Raw genomic sequence first — 21,746 nt, 5'->3', positions numbered from 1 at the left:
TCCTGATACACCATTAGCAAGTGACTCTGCTCCACAACGGCAGCCAGGAAGGAAAGCTCAGGAGCCTGTGGCCAGCGAAGACTGTCCTCGGTCAGCTGGGAAAGGCGTGAGGAGCAGAGACCGGGCAGGCCCCTCGGGAGGCTGAAAGATGCTTGGCGGCCACCAAGCGCAGAGAGCCAGAGTCAAAGGAAAGTAGAGGCTGACCTAGAGCGGCCTCTCGGTCTCCGCCTCCAGACTCACCCACTTCCCCAACCTCTGGTCCCTCTCCAAACCGCTGGTGTCCCCAGGGGCTCTGGCCCCTCTGCCTCCCAGTCCAGGTGTTCCTTCAGCAGACTCACACTTGAACCTGTGGCCCAGACATGCCACCCAATGACTCCTAGATAGGAGACCTGCACCATGGCCCTACCCAGCCCAAGCCCCCGTGCCAGCCACCCCCTAGATGATCCCACCTAAATTCCATAAGCATCTCATTTTTATTAAGTTTAGAATTAAACTCATCTCCCCTCCCAGGACGCCCCACCGACCCCACTCCGGGTGTCACCCTGCCCCAGGTAGAGCGTGGGCCATTCTACCCGTCACCTCCCACACCCACGCACGCATTCGGCTGCTGGAGTTTCACCACCCCAGCCTGGACCACATTTCCCTGAATCCCCCTCTGTCCCCAAGCCCCCGGCTCACCCGGTCCTCCTTCCCACTTTACCTGGCACCTCCCTGGCGTGGCCTGGCGTGGCCCTCAGCACCCCAGTGAGACGCTAGAGCCCCGCAGGGCAGAAGACATCCTCCCGACTAGGGCACTGCCTGCCACACATAAGAACAAGTCAGTCCCCTGGAAAAGTTGACCCAGAACAAAACAGAAGTGGCAGGGAGGGGACGTCCCTCTCAGTGTCACCGCATTATTCCATCGGGTCTGGTTCGGACCTGTTTGGCAACTGGTTTCCGACACATAACAGCTCTACAAATTCCAGCAGCCACCTGAAGGCGGTTTCTAGGACAGAAATGATGGGGGGTGGGGGGGGCCACATACCAAAAGCAACTAAAAGGAGGTGCAGGTGAGGACTGCAGTGAGGGGGGACGGGAAAGGTGAGTGAGCCCAGAAAGCCCCGTCCCTTTCTCGCTCAGGGAGTGGCATCCACCTGGGAGAAGTGACAGAGGCAGAGCCGGGCAGAAATGCCTCGGCATCTAATTAAACATTTTAGACTCCACTGCACACGAGAAGGGAGCCCACATCCCCCACGGAACCCTGACAAATGAGTCGCTTCCAATCAATCTATCACTGTAGCATCTGGGTACCTCAGGAAGATGAGAAATCAGACCAACACAGAAATGAAAACCAATATACAAACAATCGTCTCCCACACAGGCCTCCAGGAAACCACAGCGACAGCCATCTGCCAGGCTCCATGATCGTCACTGCTTCCTGCAGCCAGCAGCTCCAAGGAAGCTCGGTTCAATGTGGGGCTGAACGGCAGAGGGAAATCTCTCCTCTGAAGTCCACCTCTGCGTTCGTGCTCTGAGGTTGAAGGTCCACCCCTGGAGGCTTGGGATGCAATCAATGTAGGACAATAGGACATGTTTTATATGCTGCATCAGCCAAAGAATTTGCTAGAAATAAATAGTTGGGACAGACCGGAGAAAGAGAGCAAGTTGGCTAAGGCTGAGAATTCACGGGTTCCTTGCACAGACACTGAGCTCTGTGGGGGACCCTCCTGAAGCCTTGGGAGAGACACTCTGGTGATTCTACAGCGTGTTCTCATTTCCTGCAGCTTCCACCAGAGGTGGTCTGGAGAGATTTGATCTGAACAAGCCAGGTCCGCTATTCTCAGGTTGTCAGTCAGCACCTGGCACAGCGGATGTGATATAAAAATCCCAGCACACCGCCGCACTGAGCCGCGACACCTGGGAGCGGGTTCTGCTCTTTTACCTCTTCAATATCCCTTTTCTCCTGAGCATCCGTCACAGGTTCGATTTTATAGATAACAGCCTGCCCTGCTGCCCGCAGGGTCTCCGTGAGCCCAGAGAGCAACGTGCAAAGGCCGCTCTGTTAACTGGAAAGCACCAGAGGCCGCCAGAGGAGGGAGGGCAAGGCCTGTTGGGAAATATACTTCTGGACAAGCAAATATTTTCATTTCAGCTGTTTATGTCCTGCCTGCTTCCCCCAAAAAAGATTTAGGTGGGACAAGCAAATATTTATACAGCTAAGCAATGTTTCCCTACCTCCAGGATCTGTGTGGCAGGAAGTGACCCAGGCACGTGACAGTGCTGCTCCATTAACTACCTGAAGGCCCAGACTCATCTGTGCCTTTCCTTTAGCTCACTGTATACCTGAGACTCTGGAGAAAGTGAACGTTTTCAGTATTTTTCTAAAAGTTTTAATAAATCCACAGCTTCTCTTGATTACGGGAATGGTATATGCTCTCTCAACTCCAGAAAACTCAGTTTTAACTGAGTCTTTCCCCGGCTTTCCTGTGACCCAATCCTGGTGTGCGGCTCAACGAGAGAAGATTCCCAACCCCTCCCGTAAGGGGGTAAAAGGGAATGATAGCCAGAAAGGAGGGATGGCCAGGCCCAGGCCCAGGCCCAGGCCCAGGCAGAGCAGCCTGGGAGCTCGTGAAATCCCACCGCTCAGGCTGCCCCCCAGAACAATTCACTCCGTATCTGATTTCATAGGAGGAACTTAGCCATCAGTACTTTGTAAAGTCCTCTGGGTGATTCTAGATGGCAAAAAAGGTTAGAATTCCTGTTCTCAAGAAATGAATCATTTTATTGAATACTGACCCAGACCAGGACAATTTGTTATTCCATTTCAAAGGGAAAAGCTCCTCCTCTAAATTTCCATCCATCAGTCTTTGGCTGACGTCAGGAAGGGCACCACCCTCAGAGCAGGAGACGAGGTCCAAATCTGCACCTCACAATACCGACTCCTCAGGCCGGGAGCTGGTCGCTCCCTGCTCCAGGTCTCCGCTCGGTCAGCTAATACCAGGATTGTGGTCCATGACCTACATGCCATGAGGCTGCTGGGCAGCTCTGCTGAATTCCTAATGGGATGCTAGGGCTCTGTAATGAACGTCACACACACAGAATTTTCGACCTGATCTGTCCTGGGCAGAGTGGGCACCATCCCAGCCTGGCCACACTTTCCTTCAAGGCAGACTCCCTGGGAATTCTTCCACGTAAAACCCAGGGGGTGGTACGGAGTTAACACCCCCACTAGCATACCCATGGACTTTGAATTCCAGGGCTGAGAGACCGGAATGCTGTTCCCACGGGAGCCAAGTTGAAGAGCACGCATTGAGAGCTCAGGGAATTATACTGTGCTGAAACCCAACCCAGGGCTTGATCGCGGGAAGCGTATGATGTTTCCCTCCCTTTTCTCCATCTGGATTGACGCCACAATGGAACCTTTCTCGGCTACCCAAGGATCAACCATCAGACACAGACCTCCTGGCACGATTACAGGGAGGCTGCCGCGCGACACCACCCACCTCTGAGAGCACCTTGCTTCCCTTCTCCTAATTACACCCCCAGAAAGGCCAGATGTGAACCTGCTAGGAGTCTCCGGGCTGAACTGCTATTTTTCTGCCAAAGCGTGACCCTTTCTCTGTGAAGGTTTTCCTTCTATTGTGAGGTAGCAAAATTGACTATATTTTAGAGGCTGTTCTCCAAAAGATCCAGTTCTGAAAGGAAGAAAGGTGTGCCCTTCTTCCCCCATTGATTCTCGTAATTAAGAACCTTGACGGCCACGGGTTCTGCATAGTAAGGCGGGGAGGGGGGGAGCTGAGGAAGCGCTGCTGATTTTGGTCAAGACCACAAGGGCGGAAAAACAACACGGGTGCTGAAATATCTTCCAGGAAATGAGCATTTGACTTGGCAAAGTTAACCTCTGGGCAGCTCGTTTCAGGAACAGGGTTGGGGGGAGGGACTGTAAATAAGAGACGTAACTTTTGTTCAATACCTTTGCTCGTTCCAAAAGACAGAAATATGATGAAAGGGAGTTTTTGCGCTGAAATGCAACAGAGCCTTCCCTGAGTGGAGACGGGATCAGATCTCGCAGAGCAACTTGGAAATTTCTGCAGCCCTGTGCACTCAGTCGCCCTCTGATATGTAATTTAGCAATTTGGCTTATGTGACCAAGTCTTTCTTATTTTTTTTAATGTAGGGATTTACAAGCCAAGATTTAAAAGATAGTCATTAGACTGAAGCTAAGGAGCCCAGAGAAAATATTTGACATTTTATAAAATCCTGAGAAGAAAGGCACAGTGGTGGAAGGGGCTAGACATCAGGGAATCCTATTATTTTTTTTCTCATATCTAAAAGTAAATGAGAGGGCTGGGGCTGGGGCTCAGCGGCAGAGCTCTTGCCTAGCATGCATGAGGCCCTGGGTTCCATCCTCAGTACCACATTAAAAAAATAAATAAATAAACAAATAAAGACATTCTGTCCGTCTACAACTAAAAAAATTTAAAAAAAAAAGGCAGATGAGAAAAAATACACAAATAATTTGAGATGCTCAACCAGAAATAAGGAGCCCTTTTGAGAACTGTTATCTCTATTCAGGTCATAGTTCCAACACAAAATTATATTTCACTCATCCAATGCCAATTACAAAATAAGTAAGAGTCTTTAAATATCTACACTATGCCAGGATCTGTACATCACGCATGTGATTCAGGAGTCTTTAGAGATCTATACCATGTTGCTTATTTGCATTTTACACAAATGGTAATGCGCTAGGCTAGAGTCGATGGTCTCCCATCCAAAAACAAAATGGAAAGAGTAGGAAAGGGAGAAAAGTTCTTTCAAAGCAGATGAATCAAGAATCTCAAGAGTAGAGGCTGCAATGTTTGCAACAGAATAAGAAAATGGCTAGACACATTAGGAGGTAGAACAATGTGACCCAACCAGGAAGCAAATCAGTCAACAGAGACAGACCAAGTGATGGCAAAGACGTTGGAAATAATGCACTTTTAAAAAAGCTATTATAAATATGTTGTGGGATTTCAAGAAAACTATAGTAACAATAATGAACACATGGTACATCTCAAGAAAAACAAAAACCTTTCAAGAGGCCCAAAGGGAAATTCTAAAAGTAAAAATTACCCAAAACAAAAAAATTCACTGGGTGGGCTTAACAACAGATTTTACACTATAGATGAAAAATTCAGTGAGCTGGAAGACAGGTTTATGTAAATGATCCACGGTGAAGCACAGAGAGAAAGGCTTAATTTTTTAAAAAAAGAGAGTCGTTGAGTCAGTCCCCTCTAAGACAAGATAAAGCAATCTAACTTCTACGTTTCTAGAGGTCGAAATGAAAAGGAGATCAATTGAATGGGGAAAAAAATTTTTGAAGAAATATGGGCCAAACTTTTTTCAAACTGTTTAAAATGATGCAAAAATAATACTAATGTATTGTGGAGATTATGACATATATAGAAACTTAATATATGACAATAACAGAATGAAGATGGGGAAATGAAAGTACATTGTAACAGCTTTGCATTATACATGAAATGATGCATAACCTCAAGTAGACTGCGATACATGTACCATTCAAATGAAGTGATCACTTAAAATATGCGTGTGTATATGTTTACAGATTACAGAATTTTATTTTATTTATTTTAAAAAAAATATTTATTTCTTAGTTTTAGGTGGACACAATATCTTCACTTAACATTTATGTGGTGCTGAGGATGGAACCCAGTGCCTTGTGCATGCTAGGTGAGCACTCAACCACTGAGCTACCACCCCAGCCCCCAGATTACAGAATTTTAAATACCTGATTAATCCAAAAGAAAGCCTGAAAGAGAATAAAAGAAACCAAGGATACATGGGACTAATTACACAATCCCTTCCACGTGGTAGGTCTGAATTCTGATACACACATCACATTGAATGTAAATGGAACAAATACTAACTAAAAGACAGAGATTGGAGCAGGTGCTGGTAAAGTGCTCCTGGGTTTAATCCCCAGCACCAAAAAAAAAAAAAAAGGCCTTTTCCCTTAAGAACAAGAATAAGTCGGGGCTGGGGATGTGACTCAAGCGGTAGTGCGCTCGCCTGGCATGCGTGCGGCCCGGGTTCGATCCTCAGCACCACATACAAACAAAGATGTTGTGTCCGCCGATAACTGGAAAATAAATATTAAAAATTTTCTCTCTCTTTAAAAAAAAAAGAATAAGTCAAAGATGCCAGTTCTCAGCAACATTGAACTGGAAGTCCTACTCAATATGATGAAACAGGAACAAGAAATAAAAGCCCTATAAACTGGAAAGAAAGAAGTAAAACCAACTGTATATGTAACAGATCTTAAGAAATCTACCAAAAGAAATCAAATGAATCCAACAAAGTTACATGATACAAAGTCAATTTATATTCTACATTTTTTTCCTATGAAGAACTATGAACAAACAATTGGAAAATAAAAATTTAAGGAATACCATTTGTAACAGCATAAAACTTGTTAAAAAGATTAGGTGACGAAAGATGTCTAAGTCTTCTATAGTGAAAACACTGTTGAGAGAAAGTAAAGAAAATCTGAACAAATGGGGAGAGAGTCCACATCCAGGATCCGAAAGACCCAACACTGTTCTGTTGTAGCTGCCCCAGGGCGGGGGATGGACGGGGCCTTGCCTGTGCTAGGCAGGTGCTCTCCCACGCCCTCGGCCTCAATATACAGCAATCTTCTCCCATTTGATCTTCCATTTGATCCAATCAAAATTCCAGCAGGATTTTTCATAGAACCTGACAAACTTGTTCTCAAAGGTATAGAGAAATGCAAAGAGCCTGTAATAGCCAAAGAGATTTTGAAAAAGGACTTCAAAGACGGTGGAAACACACAGAGTTCACGGCTTGCTATAAAGGTACAACACCAAGGTAGGGCGTAAGGGCATAAGGATGAATCAAAAGGCTGGCAGAGTCCAGAAACAGGCAGGCGCGGGGTCACTCATTGACAAAAAAGGCATCAAAGCGCTTCAACGGAGAAAGGAAAGTTTAATCAACAAATCTGCTAAACAACATCTAAATGGAAAATAATCAACCTCAACCCCTGCCTCACACCACACAAAAATTAATTTGAAGTGGATGAGAGAACTAAATGTAAAAACTAAAATCACTGAGCTTCTGGAACTAAAAGGAGATTATCCTCAGAGTAGTGGCTCACACCTGTAATCCCAGCTCCTTGGGAGGGTGAGGCAGTAGGACGGCAAGTTCGAAGCCAGCCTCAGCAACTTAGCAAGGCCCCAAGCAACTTAGTAAGACCCTGCATCAAAACTAAAGATGTTTCTAAAAGGGCTGGGGATGGGGCAGCGGTAAAAGCACCCCTGGGTTCAATCCCTAGTACCACAAAACATAAAAATAAAAATGATAACAAAGAAATAAAGGAGATTATCTTTATGACCTTGGGGTAGCCATAGTTTTGTTTTTTGTTTTTAAGCATGTAAAGAAAGCACTAACCATTGATACACCGGATTTCTTTGGGTTTTGGGTGTGTGTGTGCATACACATACAAGCTGGGGATTGAACCCAAAGGTGCTTTACCACTGAGCCACATCCCCAGCCCTTTTTATTTTGAGACAAGTTCTCACTAAGGTGCTGAGGCTGGCCTCAAATTTGCAATCCTCCTGCTTTAGTCTCCCAAGGATGTGCCACCACTATGGCCAGCTGGTTTTATTTTTTATTTGTTTAATAATACATTGGATTTCTTAAAATTTTAAAACTTCTGTTTTTTGAATTAAACCATTAAGATAGGGTAAAAAAACAAAACCATCATCTGGGAGTAAATACGTACATAATATATACCTAACAAAGGATTGACATGCAAATACATAAGTAACTCCTACCCTATGATGACAACAGCCTAATTTTTTAATTAAAAAGGAGGCAAAAGGTTTGAACAGACACCAGAGATATACAGAAATGGCAAACACACGAAATGGCATTTAGTATCAATAGTTAACAGGAAACAAAATGTTCCTATATCCCATGCGGCACAGCTGAGCCTAACCACTGATAAGGGTAAATATGGACAGAGATGGGGAACTCACACACACTAGGGCGGGAGGATAGAGCAATCTAACTACTTGTGCAAAGCGTTTCAGTCTCTTATAAAGTGACATATGTATCTAATTTATGAACCTGGACAGTTCCCATCCACCCACACAGGATTGGTACATGAAATGTTCAGAGCAGCTGTGTTGAAAACGGCCAACATTAGAAATAGCTCCCAAATCTCACCAGAGATAAACAGATAAACAAACTGCTGGAGAATCGACAGGGAACACATCTCAACAACAGGAATGAGGCGCTAAGGGGAAGGAGGGCGTGGTATGCTGATTTTAAAACAGCATCCTCAGTGGAAGAAGCCTTGGGCCACGGGGCCATGCTGCAGGGTAGAATCCACCATAGGCCAAGCTAGTCCCTGCCAAGAGAAATCAAGACAGGTGAATGCGGAGCCCAGGAACTTTATAAGGGGGTGGGAGAGCTCCATATCTTGATGGTGGTATGCTTTACATGGTCTTCTACAGTTGTTAAAATTCAGCAAACTGCCTGGCACGGTGGTGCACGCCTGTAATCCCAGTAGCTCGGGAGGCTGAGACAGGAGGATCTTGAGTTCAAAGCCAGCCTCAACAACAGCAAGGCACTAAGCAACTCAGTGAGACCTTGTCTCTAAATAAAATTCAAAATAGGGCTGGGATGTGGCTCAGTGGTCGAGTGGGAGTTTAATCCCCAGTTCCAAAAAAAAAAAAAAATCAGCAAACTGTATCTCTAAGATCAGTGCATTTCACTGTATTACTTGATAGTACCAACATCACGGGCTGTGAAACACAGGGAGAAAACACACACACAAAACAGGCATTGGCAGGCACGCTCCTGGGACCTGCTTCCTTGATCCCTGCAGGACAGAGCCATTGCACAGGACCAGATCACACAGTGGAGTGCACAGCGAGTACACAGCGGGGTCAGCAAGAGAGGACTGTGTTAGGCACGATGCTTCAGAAGAGGACGGAGACGGCCACTGAAAATGGTTGCTATTTACTGAAAACTCTAGAAGGTTCACCGGGAGAGCAGCTGACTCTCAGAAGACAATTATTGCTCATCTGTCCATGAGGACACTCGTCAAAATGCCAAAGCTGCTTCTGTGAAAGTGACCACCAGCAGAACCAGACCATGGCAGATGGACCACGGCAATGGCCTCAGCCTTTCATTAAGGAAGATTCAGATTTAACAGGACTCAGACCTCCGTGTGAGTAAGAGCTGTCCCGAGAGGCGGTGGCCTGCCAAGTCTGCGAGGGGGGGGGGGGCTCTCGGCCCAAATCTTAGAAAACACCTGCAACTGGGCCCCACAGGGAGGCCTGGGGCTGAGGTTCCCAGGGCTTTTGTTCTCTTGGCAGGTTGAGACACCAAAGAAGGAGGTCTGACTTATCTCAGGGCATCAACCCTGCGTAGAGAGCCGCAGCTGTGCTGTCTGGATTCTGACCATCCCCCAGAGCCGGGTGGGGGGAGGTGGATTTAGGTCCTTGAGTCCTCAGAATTCTTCGAGGAGTCTCCAGTTTGGTTCCTTTCCATCATCTACCACGGAAATACAGGGCTAGGAAAATCTATCGTCTCTTTCCTCCAAATGATGCAAACACTGGTGCATAAAGGCCTTGGCCCAAGGGTAGTGAGAAATCAGGAGACACGGCTCATTGCTTGAGAGCCTGGTTTTCTGGGCTGCAGGTGCACAGAACTGGAATAGTAATAATCCTCGGTTCATGACCCTCATCCCCACTCCGTGTGTGGCCCTATTCTCAGGTAATGTAATAAATGCCCCAAATTCACTCCAAGCAACTCCTCTCCTGAATTCCACATCCATCGCCTCCCCTCTAAGGCTTTGACAATTTGGCCGATGGGAGCAACGCAGGGAGAGAGTCACCTCAAGCCCCCAGCACCTCCCTACCACACATGCGACTCTGCTGCCCTCACAAGCCAGTCATGCCCATGAGGCTGGCTGCCCACCCAGCTTCTCTGTACCTGTCTTTACAATCTTCAAGCCTGATTTATTTTTTTCAATAGGAGAAATGATGTTAAGTCCCTTGGAGCCAAGTATGCCTAATACATATCACAATATTTATTTTGGGGTGGAATAATGAATCAGTCTTCCGGGAGAACTAGAAAAAAAGGAATTTCTTGAATTCGGGTATAAATCAATCAGTCTGAAAACCACAGAGCTCTTAGCCCCCTGCTAACTGTACTGTGAAATAAGGAGCTGACTTTTAAAAGTCATGGTGTGATTCGTATCCTGCCCTCACACTGAAGACAAGTGGAGGAGATGAGGCCTGAGGAGCAATTGCCCCTGGAATGCCTAATTCCCCCGAATGATGATGGAATTAAGAAATGAAAGCAGAGAGCCAACCTGTCTGCCAGTGGAGAGGGATTTAGCTGGTAGGGACGCACGCCCTGCTACACTCCAGGAAGAAGAAGGCGGGTGTGGCTGGGCTGAGGATGGGTCTCCCAAAGGCTCTGTCCAGCTGTGAGAGCAGCCTCCATCTACCCGTCTATACTAAAGGCAACAGCAGCGAAACTGAAGGATGGGGAGGGGAAAAGGATCTCCAGCAGATCTGCATCCCAGCGCTCTTCCAGGGGAGACTATTTAAATCTGAGCTATTCCTGATATTAATTATCCTGAACATCTCACAGGCTCAGATTCACATGCTACAAAGAACACAACGCCTTTTAATTTTCCTACCTGTCCCTGGCACCAGTGACGATAAATCAGATATTCCGAGAAACCACACATGACTAACGAACCAGCCCATTGATGGGAGCAAAGGTCATTTGCCAAGATGACTTACTCTGACACCATCACGTCTCAGGACCCGTCGGGTCCTGGAGAATCAAGGCAGCAGGCAAGGGCCGGGGCACTCCCTGCCAAGCCACAGGCAGTCTGGGGCACCTCTAGCATCCTCCAGATGCCCGCTATCCAGACAGTGGGGATTCTGCTCATGGGTGCGACCTCTGGGCTCCCCTCAGCTTAGGCTTGCACTCTGAAAACGACTGCAACTTCTAAAGGACCTCTTGGGGCACTGAGCTGCTCCAGCCCCCAAACCCGGCTGTGGTTCCTCCTACTCTGAGCCTCCTTACCATTCCAGGTACCTTCCCAGAGAAGACCCCGCCTCCACCTCAGCAACCTGATCTGATGGTTTATAGATCTTCAGCCATTCACTCCAGTGTCTGGGCTCCAGCTGAATGTCAGATCTTACTCTAGGGGCTAAACAGAACAGTGAACAGGCGGGACTCGAGAAGGTAGGAGAGTCCTCCACACATGACACTGGTTTTACCATGAAGACAGAGACCCAGTGATCCACGGGAATCCCTCTCCTGAAGGTCAGAGTTGATAGACTTAAACTCTGGTTGGACTCTTAGCAGGCCCACTGTATGCAGTGGTGCATGAGAGCCCAGGGCCACTCCAGTGGACAGGGAAGGTGGTCAAATCCAACTCAAATGCTTCTGGCCCAGCCCAACACTCCAGAGTGAGGCTGCATCTAACCAGAGGAAGCAGCTTCTTCTACAGTTTGTCCAAAAGCACATGCAAGGTAGGGGCAGCCCCAACTCCAGTTCCCTGTGCCCACTGCAGAGACTGCCCGGGGCCCTTTAACATAAAGCCCTCTTCCCCAGAAGGGGCAACTGAGGTTCCCCAGATCAGCAACCAACCACCATCAGTTGGAGCCAGGACACTATAAATTCTTTCACTGGATGTAGCCTGAACAAACTACGCATTGCCAGCTCTGGTCATGTGTGAGAAAAGCCTGAACTTGAATTCATAAGGAATCCACCTATGGAGGAAGACCCTATTCCCTGCACGATCCTCAGATCTGAAAGGGAAGGCGGCTAATCAGCATTCCGCCCTTTCACACGCCGGCCAGCACTCTTCCCGATCCCAAGCTGACAATCTGTTCAATCCCATTTCCCAAAGTTCAGCTTGGGTGCTAGGAATATTAACTTAATACACATCTGAGAATCTGCTGTGGGCAGCTGCTGGGACACAGAGTGAACGTCACTGCCATCAACACGTCAGCCCACTCCTGTCCTCGGCTTCACAGAACTAAGATAGGCTGAGACCAGAGAAAGTTCAACTGCTAAGCAGTGCCTGACCAGGCTGGCAGGCCACCTAGGGGCCAAACCAGAAGCCCAGTGTCCACGACCAACCCATCTGCTTTCACAGGAAGGTCCGGGAAGGAAAGGAGGTGACAGTTAAATCAGACAGTTGACAGTTAAGCTGAGACAACAGCTTTGGTCTCCCTTCTCTACCACTTTGTTTTTCTCCAAGGTTCAAAATATATATATTTTTTGTCGGGGGTGGGGGGGGGATAGTTGATTCCAGTAACAAAGTGCTTCCTGATGCATGTACACCCAGAGCCTGTGGCTCAGCCCATCTTATCAGCACCAGACCTTGTCCCCATGTCCATCTCTCAAACCAGAATGTTCATAAATAGAGTTTGTTGATCTAGAGCCTGGGTGTCCAGTTCCCATTCCTCTCATTTATCACCCTCTCTGAATCTGTCTTGACATTTACTTTCACTTTTAAAACCTCATCTTCTAAGAACAGGCCCTTTTTTATCTGATGCTCGCTCCCTCTCCTCTCCATGGGTCTAATCAATCCATGTCTGGAAATAAACAAACCAAAGACAAATGCCACCATCCCTTTTGTGAAAACAGGCACTGTTCTGAAATGATCTAACCCTAGGCATGACACAGAGACAAATTTAAACGAGAGGGAAATAAAGATAGCAGCCGTCATCTGCACTGCTCACCTGCATTGCTCACCGGGTGGGACAGCGGGGATGGAAACTCTGGGTTAACCTCGAAGCCAAAAACCTCTACCCCAGATATTTCAGGTTGGGGGGGTGGGTGTTAGACTCAAGAAGCCTGAAGAGACCACAGGCTTTCAAACATAATAGGAATCTATACCAGCCCCTCCCACCCTGAGGAAGCTCAGGGTCTTCAAGATAGTAAGAGAGGGCTGCTGAGCACCTGCTGCAGGTAAACACGAACATCCCTCTAGCAACTTCCGGGGTGTGAAGAGATGCCGTGGAAAATTAGCAACCAATACAAATTACCTCCCATCATATTATTTTACACCCACCTGAAAAACATAGAATCCCCACCCCTCCTACCACTCCCAGTCACTGCCCCCAGTCATCACCCCCGACCTCAGCTGGCAAAGGAGGCTGCCTTGATATGGAGGGACAGAACCAAGTTCCCCAATAGCCAACCAACACCTCCCACCACGGCTCCCACCCCAGGCTCTCAGAAATGGGTCACATGCATCTCTTTTGACCAGGATAGTAGTACTTCATTGTTAATCCTATGGGGGTTCCTATTGAAAACTGGATGGTAGCTCTGGACATTGCATGAAAAACTGCACACATGCAATTGGTATGTAATTTCACTGGCAGTTACTGCCCTGGGAGGAGGTCCAGGAGGGCAGAAAGAGCTATGAGCTCAGAGGCAGATTTGGGAAAGGGCGCCGTGGGTCAAGGTGAACTGTGGACAGCACTGCTCCTTAACAGTGTTAACTGTAGTACTTCAAGTTCTAGCCTTTAAAGAACCTTTGAGGTTTCAGCAAGAATTTGGAAACCAGGAGGCATGCATATGCACACGCACATACCCCCAGGGCTCAAACCCCAGGGCTCAAGCTTTGTGGCTTCCCATCTTGACTTCACAAAAAGTCCTGTGATTGCTAGTTAAGACAGTCTCGAACTGGGTTCAGGGAAGCACGGCAGAGTAACAGCAAAGGTAAATGGAGAGAGGTGGGCACTGGGAGGGAGGACACACTGGATGATGAGGAGGGACAGGCAAGCTCTCTGCCAGCTCTGAGTAGGTCTTGGCAGGGCAGGTCCTGACCCTTGCTGCCTGCTCTCCCTTGAAATCAGGGCAGAACTGCTGACTCTCCCGCAGCCAACCAAGAAGTCCAGGCTGAAGCAGTTCTTTCCTTCTGGGTCCATGCAGAGGGGAAAGCATCCTCTCATTTCTAGGGAGGAGACCCTGGCCCACTGCTTGCCCACGGCCCCCTCGTGGCCTGGGGGTGTCACTGCAGCCCCCTCTGCATTGCTGGGCACAAGCCTCCAGTAGGCTGCTCTCACAGCCCCAGAACTGAATATTCAGGCGCAAGTGGCGACTTAGCAACTGTCTGCAAGGCTAACGTTTGTTTTTGATTTCTTAAACTAAGACTCAGACTCAAAGTGATCTTTCTAAATCCCTCCCTGGTACAATCCCTACAATCAGTCCAAGACCTGCTTCATTAAGCCAATAACCTCAGAGCTTCTGTAACATTACCACTGCCTTATTGACCATTCCTTCTCTTGTCACAAGCAATTATGTATGATTGTTCCAAAGCTCAACAGGAAAGCAGGAACGCACAACACCTCTGGTTTGTAGGGTGCGGACTAGATTACAAGATATTTGCAGAACACCATATACCCCTCAAATCCTGGGTTTCCAGGCAGCAGGTCCTACAGGAGTTTGGTGAATCAAGAAACAATGCTGCTGCTGGCTCCCAGGTCTATAAATGCAAACAGAACGTGCCCTAAGGAACCTGAGCTCCACTCTCATTAGCAACTCCAAGGAAGCCCACTTGGGCCCGGGACTAAATAAGAAGCACCAATCTGGGGGTTGGGAGCAGGTGCTCCAGGGGTTCAGCAGCTTTCCTTCAGGGGTGGAGAGGAGTAACTGAATCCCTGAAAAGAAAGTGTGCAGGGCTGAGAGAAGGTGGGAAGTTTGGGAAGAGAGGGGTGCCGAATGTATCTCAAAGCTTTAGGGTGGATCAGGGGCCAGGAAGGAAATGGACGGGAGCACCAGCTCTTGTCTTTGGGGACAAGGTGCTTACCTCCTTGATTTTCTCCCGCTGGGCTCGCACTGGGCTCTGTGGCTCTGTACTCTCAGCCCTCGTTCCAAGGACCGGGTGGCGGAGGCGTCTCTGGAACGCTTCGAAATCAAATCTGAGCAAGGAGCTCGAGGCCGTGGTGGGGATGTGCTCCTCGGTGGGGCGAGCGCGCGGTATCCACTCCTTGAGGTGCTGGGCGCGCCGCATCCACTCCTTGCGGCGGGGACTGACCCGGTTGTGGCGGGCGCCCAGGGCCGGCTCGGCCAGGGCCGGGTTGGGAGGCGGCTCCTGTTTACCGGGCGGAGAGCGTCCGCCTACTTCAGCCACCAACTCCAAGCCGGGCTTCTGGGCCCTGGGGGCCAGAAAGAGGCGCTTGAGGCGAGAGGAGTGGGGCAGCAGGAAGAGGGCCCCGAAGCACAGGGTGACCAGGCCAGAGAGGAAGAGGAGGAAGAGGAATTTCTGCGGCAGCCGCAGCCCCCACGGGGAGGCCGGGACGAAGCCCGGCACTTTTCTCATGAGCATCGTGACCCGGCACGGGTCTGGGGACCGTCAGCTCCGCCTGGGGCCCCAAGGCCCTCAGAGGGCAGGCACGTGTTGGGAAGGGCTTCGGCGCCGGGAGGCGTGCAGGGAACCCGCGCGGGTGGGGGTTCCCGGGCAGGGATGCCAACCCGGAGTTTCACGGCTACCGGAACTGTCCCCGAAGTTCAGGGAGTTTGGAACGAGTCCTCCCGCCCCGGGGCGGGGATGCCGCGGCCTCGGCGGGGCCCGGGCGAGAGGGGCGGCACGGCTTGGGGCCCGGGCCCGCAGCGGCCGGCGGCGCGCCGCAGACTTCCCTCTGGTGGCCGCGCGGCCCCTCCCCGCAGCAGCTGGGTCTTCGGGGCCCGCGCCTTCCCGCGCTGCGGCGGCCGCCGGGGCGGTCACATGCCGTCCGTGGCGCCCAGGTTATTGGTGCGGAGGGGCGACCGCAGGCCGGGGCCAGGCGGCGTCCTGGTGGCCCGCGCCGAGCCGCCCTCCGTCCCTCGGCCTCCCTCCCGCGCTCGTCTGCAACCAAAGTTTCAGCCTCAGAAGCAGTTTCTAGAGGGGGCCCGCTCGGGAGGCGAGGCGGTGGCCGGGCCGGCGTGAGAGCGCCTCTCCGAGCGCGCGCACCCCCGGCTGGATCGCGACAGCACCCTGGCTCGGCTATCGGGACACGTCCACAACTTTGCTTCGCCGCGAGGCGGGCGCCGGGGTGCGGGGAGAGGCCGAGGAGCGGGAGCGGGCACTTCCGAGCCTGAGGCGGCAGGAGGCTTCGCAAGCCCCCGGGAGCACAGAGATGCCCGCGTCTGGGTCCAGCGCCGGGCGCCGTCCGCGAAGAGCCGCGGCTGGGCGGCTGCAGCTGCGCCCAGGAGCGCGAGCTCTCGCCCCGCCAACTCGGTTGGGCTCGGGGTTGCCGCTGGGATCACCTGTTCCCGGCCCCGGCCGGCTCCGCGGAGCGCGCAGCCCGGGCTGCGCCTCCCCCGCTGCAGCTGCGTCCTCGCAGCGGCCGCTCCAGACGGGCTGCCGCCGCCGCCGCCGCAGGCTGAATCGCCGCCGCTGCCGCTGCTGAGCCTGCGCCCCACACGCGCGCACACCCGCCCGGACGCCTCCGCCGCCGCCGCGGCTCGCTCGGGCTTTCACTGCGACAGCGCCCGCGGCCCCGCCTCCCGCCGGGACACGCCCTCAGGCCACGCCCTCCCGCGCGCGTCCCGCGGTCCGGCCCCCTCCACCGCCACCATCGCCACCAGCAGTGGCACCGCAGCCAGGCCAATGGCCTCGCGTCTGGGCGTAGGGGGTGCAGGGGCTGAGCGAGGGTGGGGAGCGGGGACCGGACTCCAAGCCACGCCCCCTCCTCAAAGGGCCAGCGCCGCGCACACTCCCCCAGCCCATCAGCACCAATGGTCCAGCTGCGCGGGGTTGGCGAGGGCGGGGGTGGAGAGCGCAGCGAGGTCATTGGCTGCCTTGGAGGGATCCCCGTTGGGCCACAGTCGCCCATTGGATACTGCCCTGCGTTTGCTGGACTGCGAGCGACCGAGACACCCCCTCCCCCGCCGCGCCCGCTCTGCTCTGGGTTGTGGTCCACCGGAAGGGGCAGGAGACGAGGCTAGTCTGGAGGGCTATGCCCGTCGTTAGGTGACCTCTCTCACCCCCTCAGTGCCAGTCCGGAATGGTCAGGGAGCTAGGGACTGCCCAGAGGTTCTCAGAGCTTCCGCTGAGCCATGCTGGTGCTGCTGTGGCAGGCTGGGCCTCGGAGGGTGGCTGGTGCCAAACCAGAGAGATGTGGCCGCGGTTGGGTCCGGCTGAGGCAGTGTTTCCACTGTCCCCCGCAGACCACCGCCCTGCCTTCCTTTCCCACAACCTGAGGCCAGGGCCTTTGGGTGGGGCAGGGAAGGATGCTAACCGCAGGCTTGGGAAACAAGGAAAGAGAGCAAGCCACGGGAATGAGCGCCAAAGACCACACAGAACACGCAGCATACATGTACCCAGATGTCTACGCGTGTTTATGTGCACACGTGTGTTTGCATGCATAGAAACAGATGCACAGAGACAGACATGTGAGCACGAACAATTTAGACACCCAAGTGATTACGCCAAAGTACGCACAGACGTAAATACATAGTAGTCCAAAGGTTGACATGTGCACACATACCCGCACTCAGGTAACACACCTCCAAAATCATGCCCATGTACACACTGTCAGCCGTGTGTTCTCAGACACATGCATCTCCACCGGGAGGCCCTCACATTCCTCCCTGGACTTAGCCTGTGTCTTCCCTTCCTGTTAAGCCTCACCCAGGGCAAAGGAGCACTGTGCTATGTGGGTCTTTCATGCATAACACTTTATAGAGACAAATAACAGCAGAGGGAGAGACAAATTAAGAGGTGTAATAGGCAAGAGGGAAAATATCTGCTTTCAGATGCAATTTAAAATGAAATGCAGCGTTGACGAGACAGAAAATACTGCAGGGAGGCCTTTCCTGACAGAAAAAGTGGCCCAGGCAGGCTCTCACCGTGGAAGTCTGGCTTCTTCCCTGAGGTCTACTACGTATGGGCCACGGGGACTCAGACGTCCTTCCACCTCTGGCCAGGCCACTGACAGCAGGTCTGCTCCTGATATTTAAATACTCCTGGCATGTAAATTTCTTCCAACTGAAAATAAAAGACAAAAGATTGCTGTGGTGAACAGGTGCAAATATTTTGGACACTGGAGATGAATCATCACTCCCAACCACACATATGCACCCAGTTTCAGTATAAAATGTTTATTCAAATGTTTCAGTGTCTTGTGAGTTTGGTTGGTAGGAGTCAGTTCCCTGGGACTAGCTGCGAACATCAGTGATTAGCATGTGACCCACTTGAATTCAGGAGCCCAGAGGCCTAACCTGGCCTCTTCCATGTCTCCAAAGCCCACGCTTCTCCTTGCTGGGTCCCACCCCAGGAAATGACAGGCTAGTCTCTGGGGAAATAAGTAGGGAGCCGCACGTTCACTGAGGACATCCTCTGCATTGTTGCACAGAAGTGTAGGGCAATCAGCTAGGTCCCCTGTGAAGGCAGGACCCAGAGGGAGAGGCGGAAAAGCAAGGCTGCGTCTCAGAAGGAAATGTCTAAACTGGGTGCTCTCTGTGGTACTGACGGCCTGACCAGCCTCTGGCATGTTCCGTGAGCCAGGGTAGAAAGAAGGGCCTCGGCAGGACTGATGTGCCTTTCAGACTTGGGTTACAAAAACCAGGGGTGCATTTCAGACCAATGGAATGTTGGTGATGACACCAATCTGGTGATATCATGACCTTTGTAACCTCTCTAGCAAGCTCTGTGAAGCCTCAGAGGACCCCCGACCCTACACCTGTAGACATACCGCATGGACAGACCCATGGACATACCCCATAGATACACCCCATGTCAGACCCCATGGACATACTCCATAGACATACCCCACGGACATACCCCATGGACAGACCCATGGACATACCCCATAGACATACCCTATGGACATACCATGGCTCTCTCCCACTGGGTTTTTTCCCTACTGATGTGTCATCTCACAGCAGACACTGAGACCCTCATAGCAGGAACAGGGGCTTGCTCACCTCTGTAACTGCCCCAAGTCTTGGCCATGACGGTCCTGTGTTGAGCAAATGAATGAATAAGGACTGGATGAGCATTTTCAGATATGGAAACCGAGGCTAGGGGAAGGGAACGATAGCGAACATTTTCTACCTGCTAAGTACATACTGCTTCATTTACTCTTCAGAATAATCTTATGTGGCAGATGTTATTAATAGCTCCATTTTACAATAAGAATACTTAAGACTTGAGATTTGGGATCCGTTAATAAGCCTCAGTATTAGTCAAGACCCTACAGAAAAACAGAACCATGAGGATGGAGAGGGAGATGTCTTAGGAGGGGTTGACTCACGTGATTATGAGGCTGAGAGTCCCACCTTCTGCCGTCTGCGGGCTGGAGACCCAGGGCATCAGTGGTGTAGCTCTAGTCCAAGCCACAAGGCCGAGAACCAAGTGGGCCAATTTTTTGGTCTGGGCCTTGGTCTGAGTTTGAAGACCAGAGAGCCAGGGGCAAAGGATGTCCCAGATCAGGTCCTGAGCAAACATCTGCCGTAATCTGCAAAGAAACAGAAGGTTCTCTTCAGGCCACAGGGGATGGATGATGCCCACCTATGCTGGTGAAGACGGATCTTTACTCAGTCTACCAATTCAAATGCTAATCTCTTCTGGAACATTCCCAGATACTCCCAGAAAGAATGTGTTACCAGCTCTCCAAGCATCCCTAGCCTAGTCAAGCTGACACATAAAATTAACCATCACAGTATCTTTCTCAGTTTAATTCAGAAATCCAAGTGGGACTGGAAACAAAAAAATGAACAGCCATTTCTAAAAATCTAGTCTGTCTACAAACAGTGATTCAAATTAGATGGTAGACATTGCTCCTGTCTTGAGTTGGACACAGAGATGGGCAGAGCGTGGTCCCGTTTATGGGCTCCTTCATCCAGTAAAGAGCCATTAATGGAGCACCTACTATGTGCCAGGTACAGAGGGGATAGAAATGTGGTCAGAAATAAGGCCCCCATGAAGCTACCCGCATAGGACTTGTTATCCGAAAGGCAACGTGGACCGGTTCAGCCACAGAAGGGGGACCACGAGGTACCAGCACCGTGCTAAATGCTTCTCTCAAGTCCCATCTAGCCCTCTCAACCACCCTTTCTGAGGTTCTTCAGATCCCAATTCAACAGATGCAATTTAACCCAAGGCTCTGAGTGTGACATGATTTGCCCAGGGTCACACGGGGAAAATAACTTGCAAATAGGAGAAAAATACTAGGCCCACCTGATCCTAGAATCTATCCTTTTTCTGTTAATAATATTAATAATGACTAAGAGTAACGGAGCACTTACACTGAGGCAGAGTATTTTTAAATCATGTTTATAGAAACGAATTTATTGGATCTTGAAAACCACCCCATGAGAGAGGTACTATGATTTCTGACAATTTCCAGAAAAGGAAACAAAAGCACAGAGATATTTAGGAACTGGTCCAACATCACACAGCTGGAAAGTGGGAGATGGGAAGTGGCAGATGTTCAGGGTTCAGAGCCCTTGGTGTCTTTTCAGGTCGATGTTCTGCATCTTATAATGTTGTGAGAACAGGTGCTGGGAAAGAGCACTAGACTCGGGTGAGATCTTCACAGGCATGGTGGGAGAATTCTGGGAGCTCTTTCAGTCATCCAGCAAGCACGTTAACGGTACTGCTGTGTGCCAGGCAATGTATTAGGCTTTAGGGATACAATGATAGGGAGATACAGACATGTCACCCCCATCATGAACTTCACAGTCTCATGGGGAAAATTTTGAATTTAAACAACCCCCAAATAAGTATATTACATAAGAGTGAGGAAGGAGAAGAAGATACTGCTTTAAAGAACATGTAGCAAGGAATCTGGACCCAAGCTCTGGTGGGGTGGGAGGTAGTCTAGGAAGTCCAGGTTGAGGGGACAGCATATGCAAAGGCCCTGGGGTGAAGTGAACATGATGCTTTTAAGAAGCTAGCTGGGAGTGCCTGTAATCCCAACCACTTAGGAGGCTGAGGCAGGAGGATCACAAGTTTGAGGCCAGCCTCAGCAACTTCGCGAAACCCTGTCTCAAAATGAAAAATTAAAAGGGCTGGGGATGGAGCTCAGTGGTAGAGCACTGCTGGATCCTATCCCTAGTACAAAAATAGCAAAATAAATAAGTGGGAGTGATGGGGAAAGAGAGAGCATTGTAGGTGGGGGGTTTTGAGGGAGGTGTTCAGAGGAGCATTTTTAAAAGGCTATTCCCTGGGGAAAACAGGAGTGAATAAGGCACGTGCCTTTTGGGGTATTGTAATGCCCGGTGTTGGCTGGGACTGGGGGAGCAGGAGAGGAGCAGGACCCCCAAATCCAAACCACATTTAGAAGCTAAAGGGGGCCAGACCAGGAGACGGTCTGGGCTGGGCGGCGATGGGGAGGCTGATCTGCAGGGGCTCTTAGGCCTCTGATTTGCCTGGGGAGGTGGGAAGGGCCGACCTGGGAGCTGGGAGGAGGTTCTGGGGGCCTCCTGGCTCCCCGCACTGAGAAGACAAGACAGAAGGAGGCTGCGCAGGACCCAGAGTCCCAGACGGTCATTAGTCCCACTTAGAAGAGAAGATGAGAGATAAAGCCCAGCTCTGTCCAAGAGATAATCACCAGGCAGCTTCCTTAATGGCCACCAGACAGATTCAGCCCCCGGCAGGAGAGACCAGGATGACCTGGGGTGTGTGTGGGGTGAGGACCTTAGATAAGAGGCCCCGCAGCCCTCTGTGCTCACCCCAGCAGCCACAGAAACCAGGCAACGCCCCG

General features: G+C 50.7%; 1 protein-coding gene across 2 annotated transcripts in view; it reads right to left on the bottom strand.

Moving 5' to 3' along the window:
* The window catches only part of Man1c1 (mannosidase alpha class 1C member 1), a 117,153-nt gene extending 99,247 nt beyond the window's left edge, over positions 1–17,906 (bottom strand). The window contains exon 1 of one of the 2 annotated variants that reach the window (XM_071617497.1): positions 17,887–17,906. Coding sequence is in view for 1 of the 2 variants with exons in the window: in XM_027937103.2 (XP_027792904.1) it covers positions 14,864–15,382 (519 nt within the window). In the remaining variant the exon portion in view is untranslated. Of the gene's footprint in view, positions 1–14,863; positions 15,671–17,886 lie in introns of those variants that run through there. The other variant, XM_027937103.2, reaches the window with a different exon arrangement.
* Positions 17,907–21,746: the final 3,840 nt, after the last annotated feature.

The sequence above is a fragment of the Marmota flaviventris genome, chromosome 10 (assembly GCF_047511675.1).
Source record: "Marmota flaviventris isolate mMarFla1 chromosome 10, mMarFla1.hap1, whole genome shotgun sequence".
Lineage (NCBI taxonomy): Eukaryota > Metazoa > Chordata > Mammalia > Rodentia > Sciuridae > Marmota > Marmota flaviventris.
Note: the sequence above shows the minus strand (reverse complement) of the source record. Positions and strands in the feature narration are given on the sequence as shown.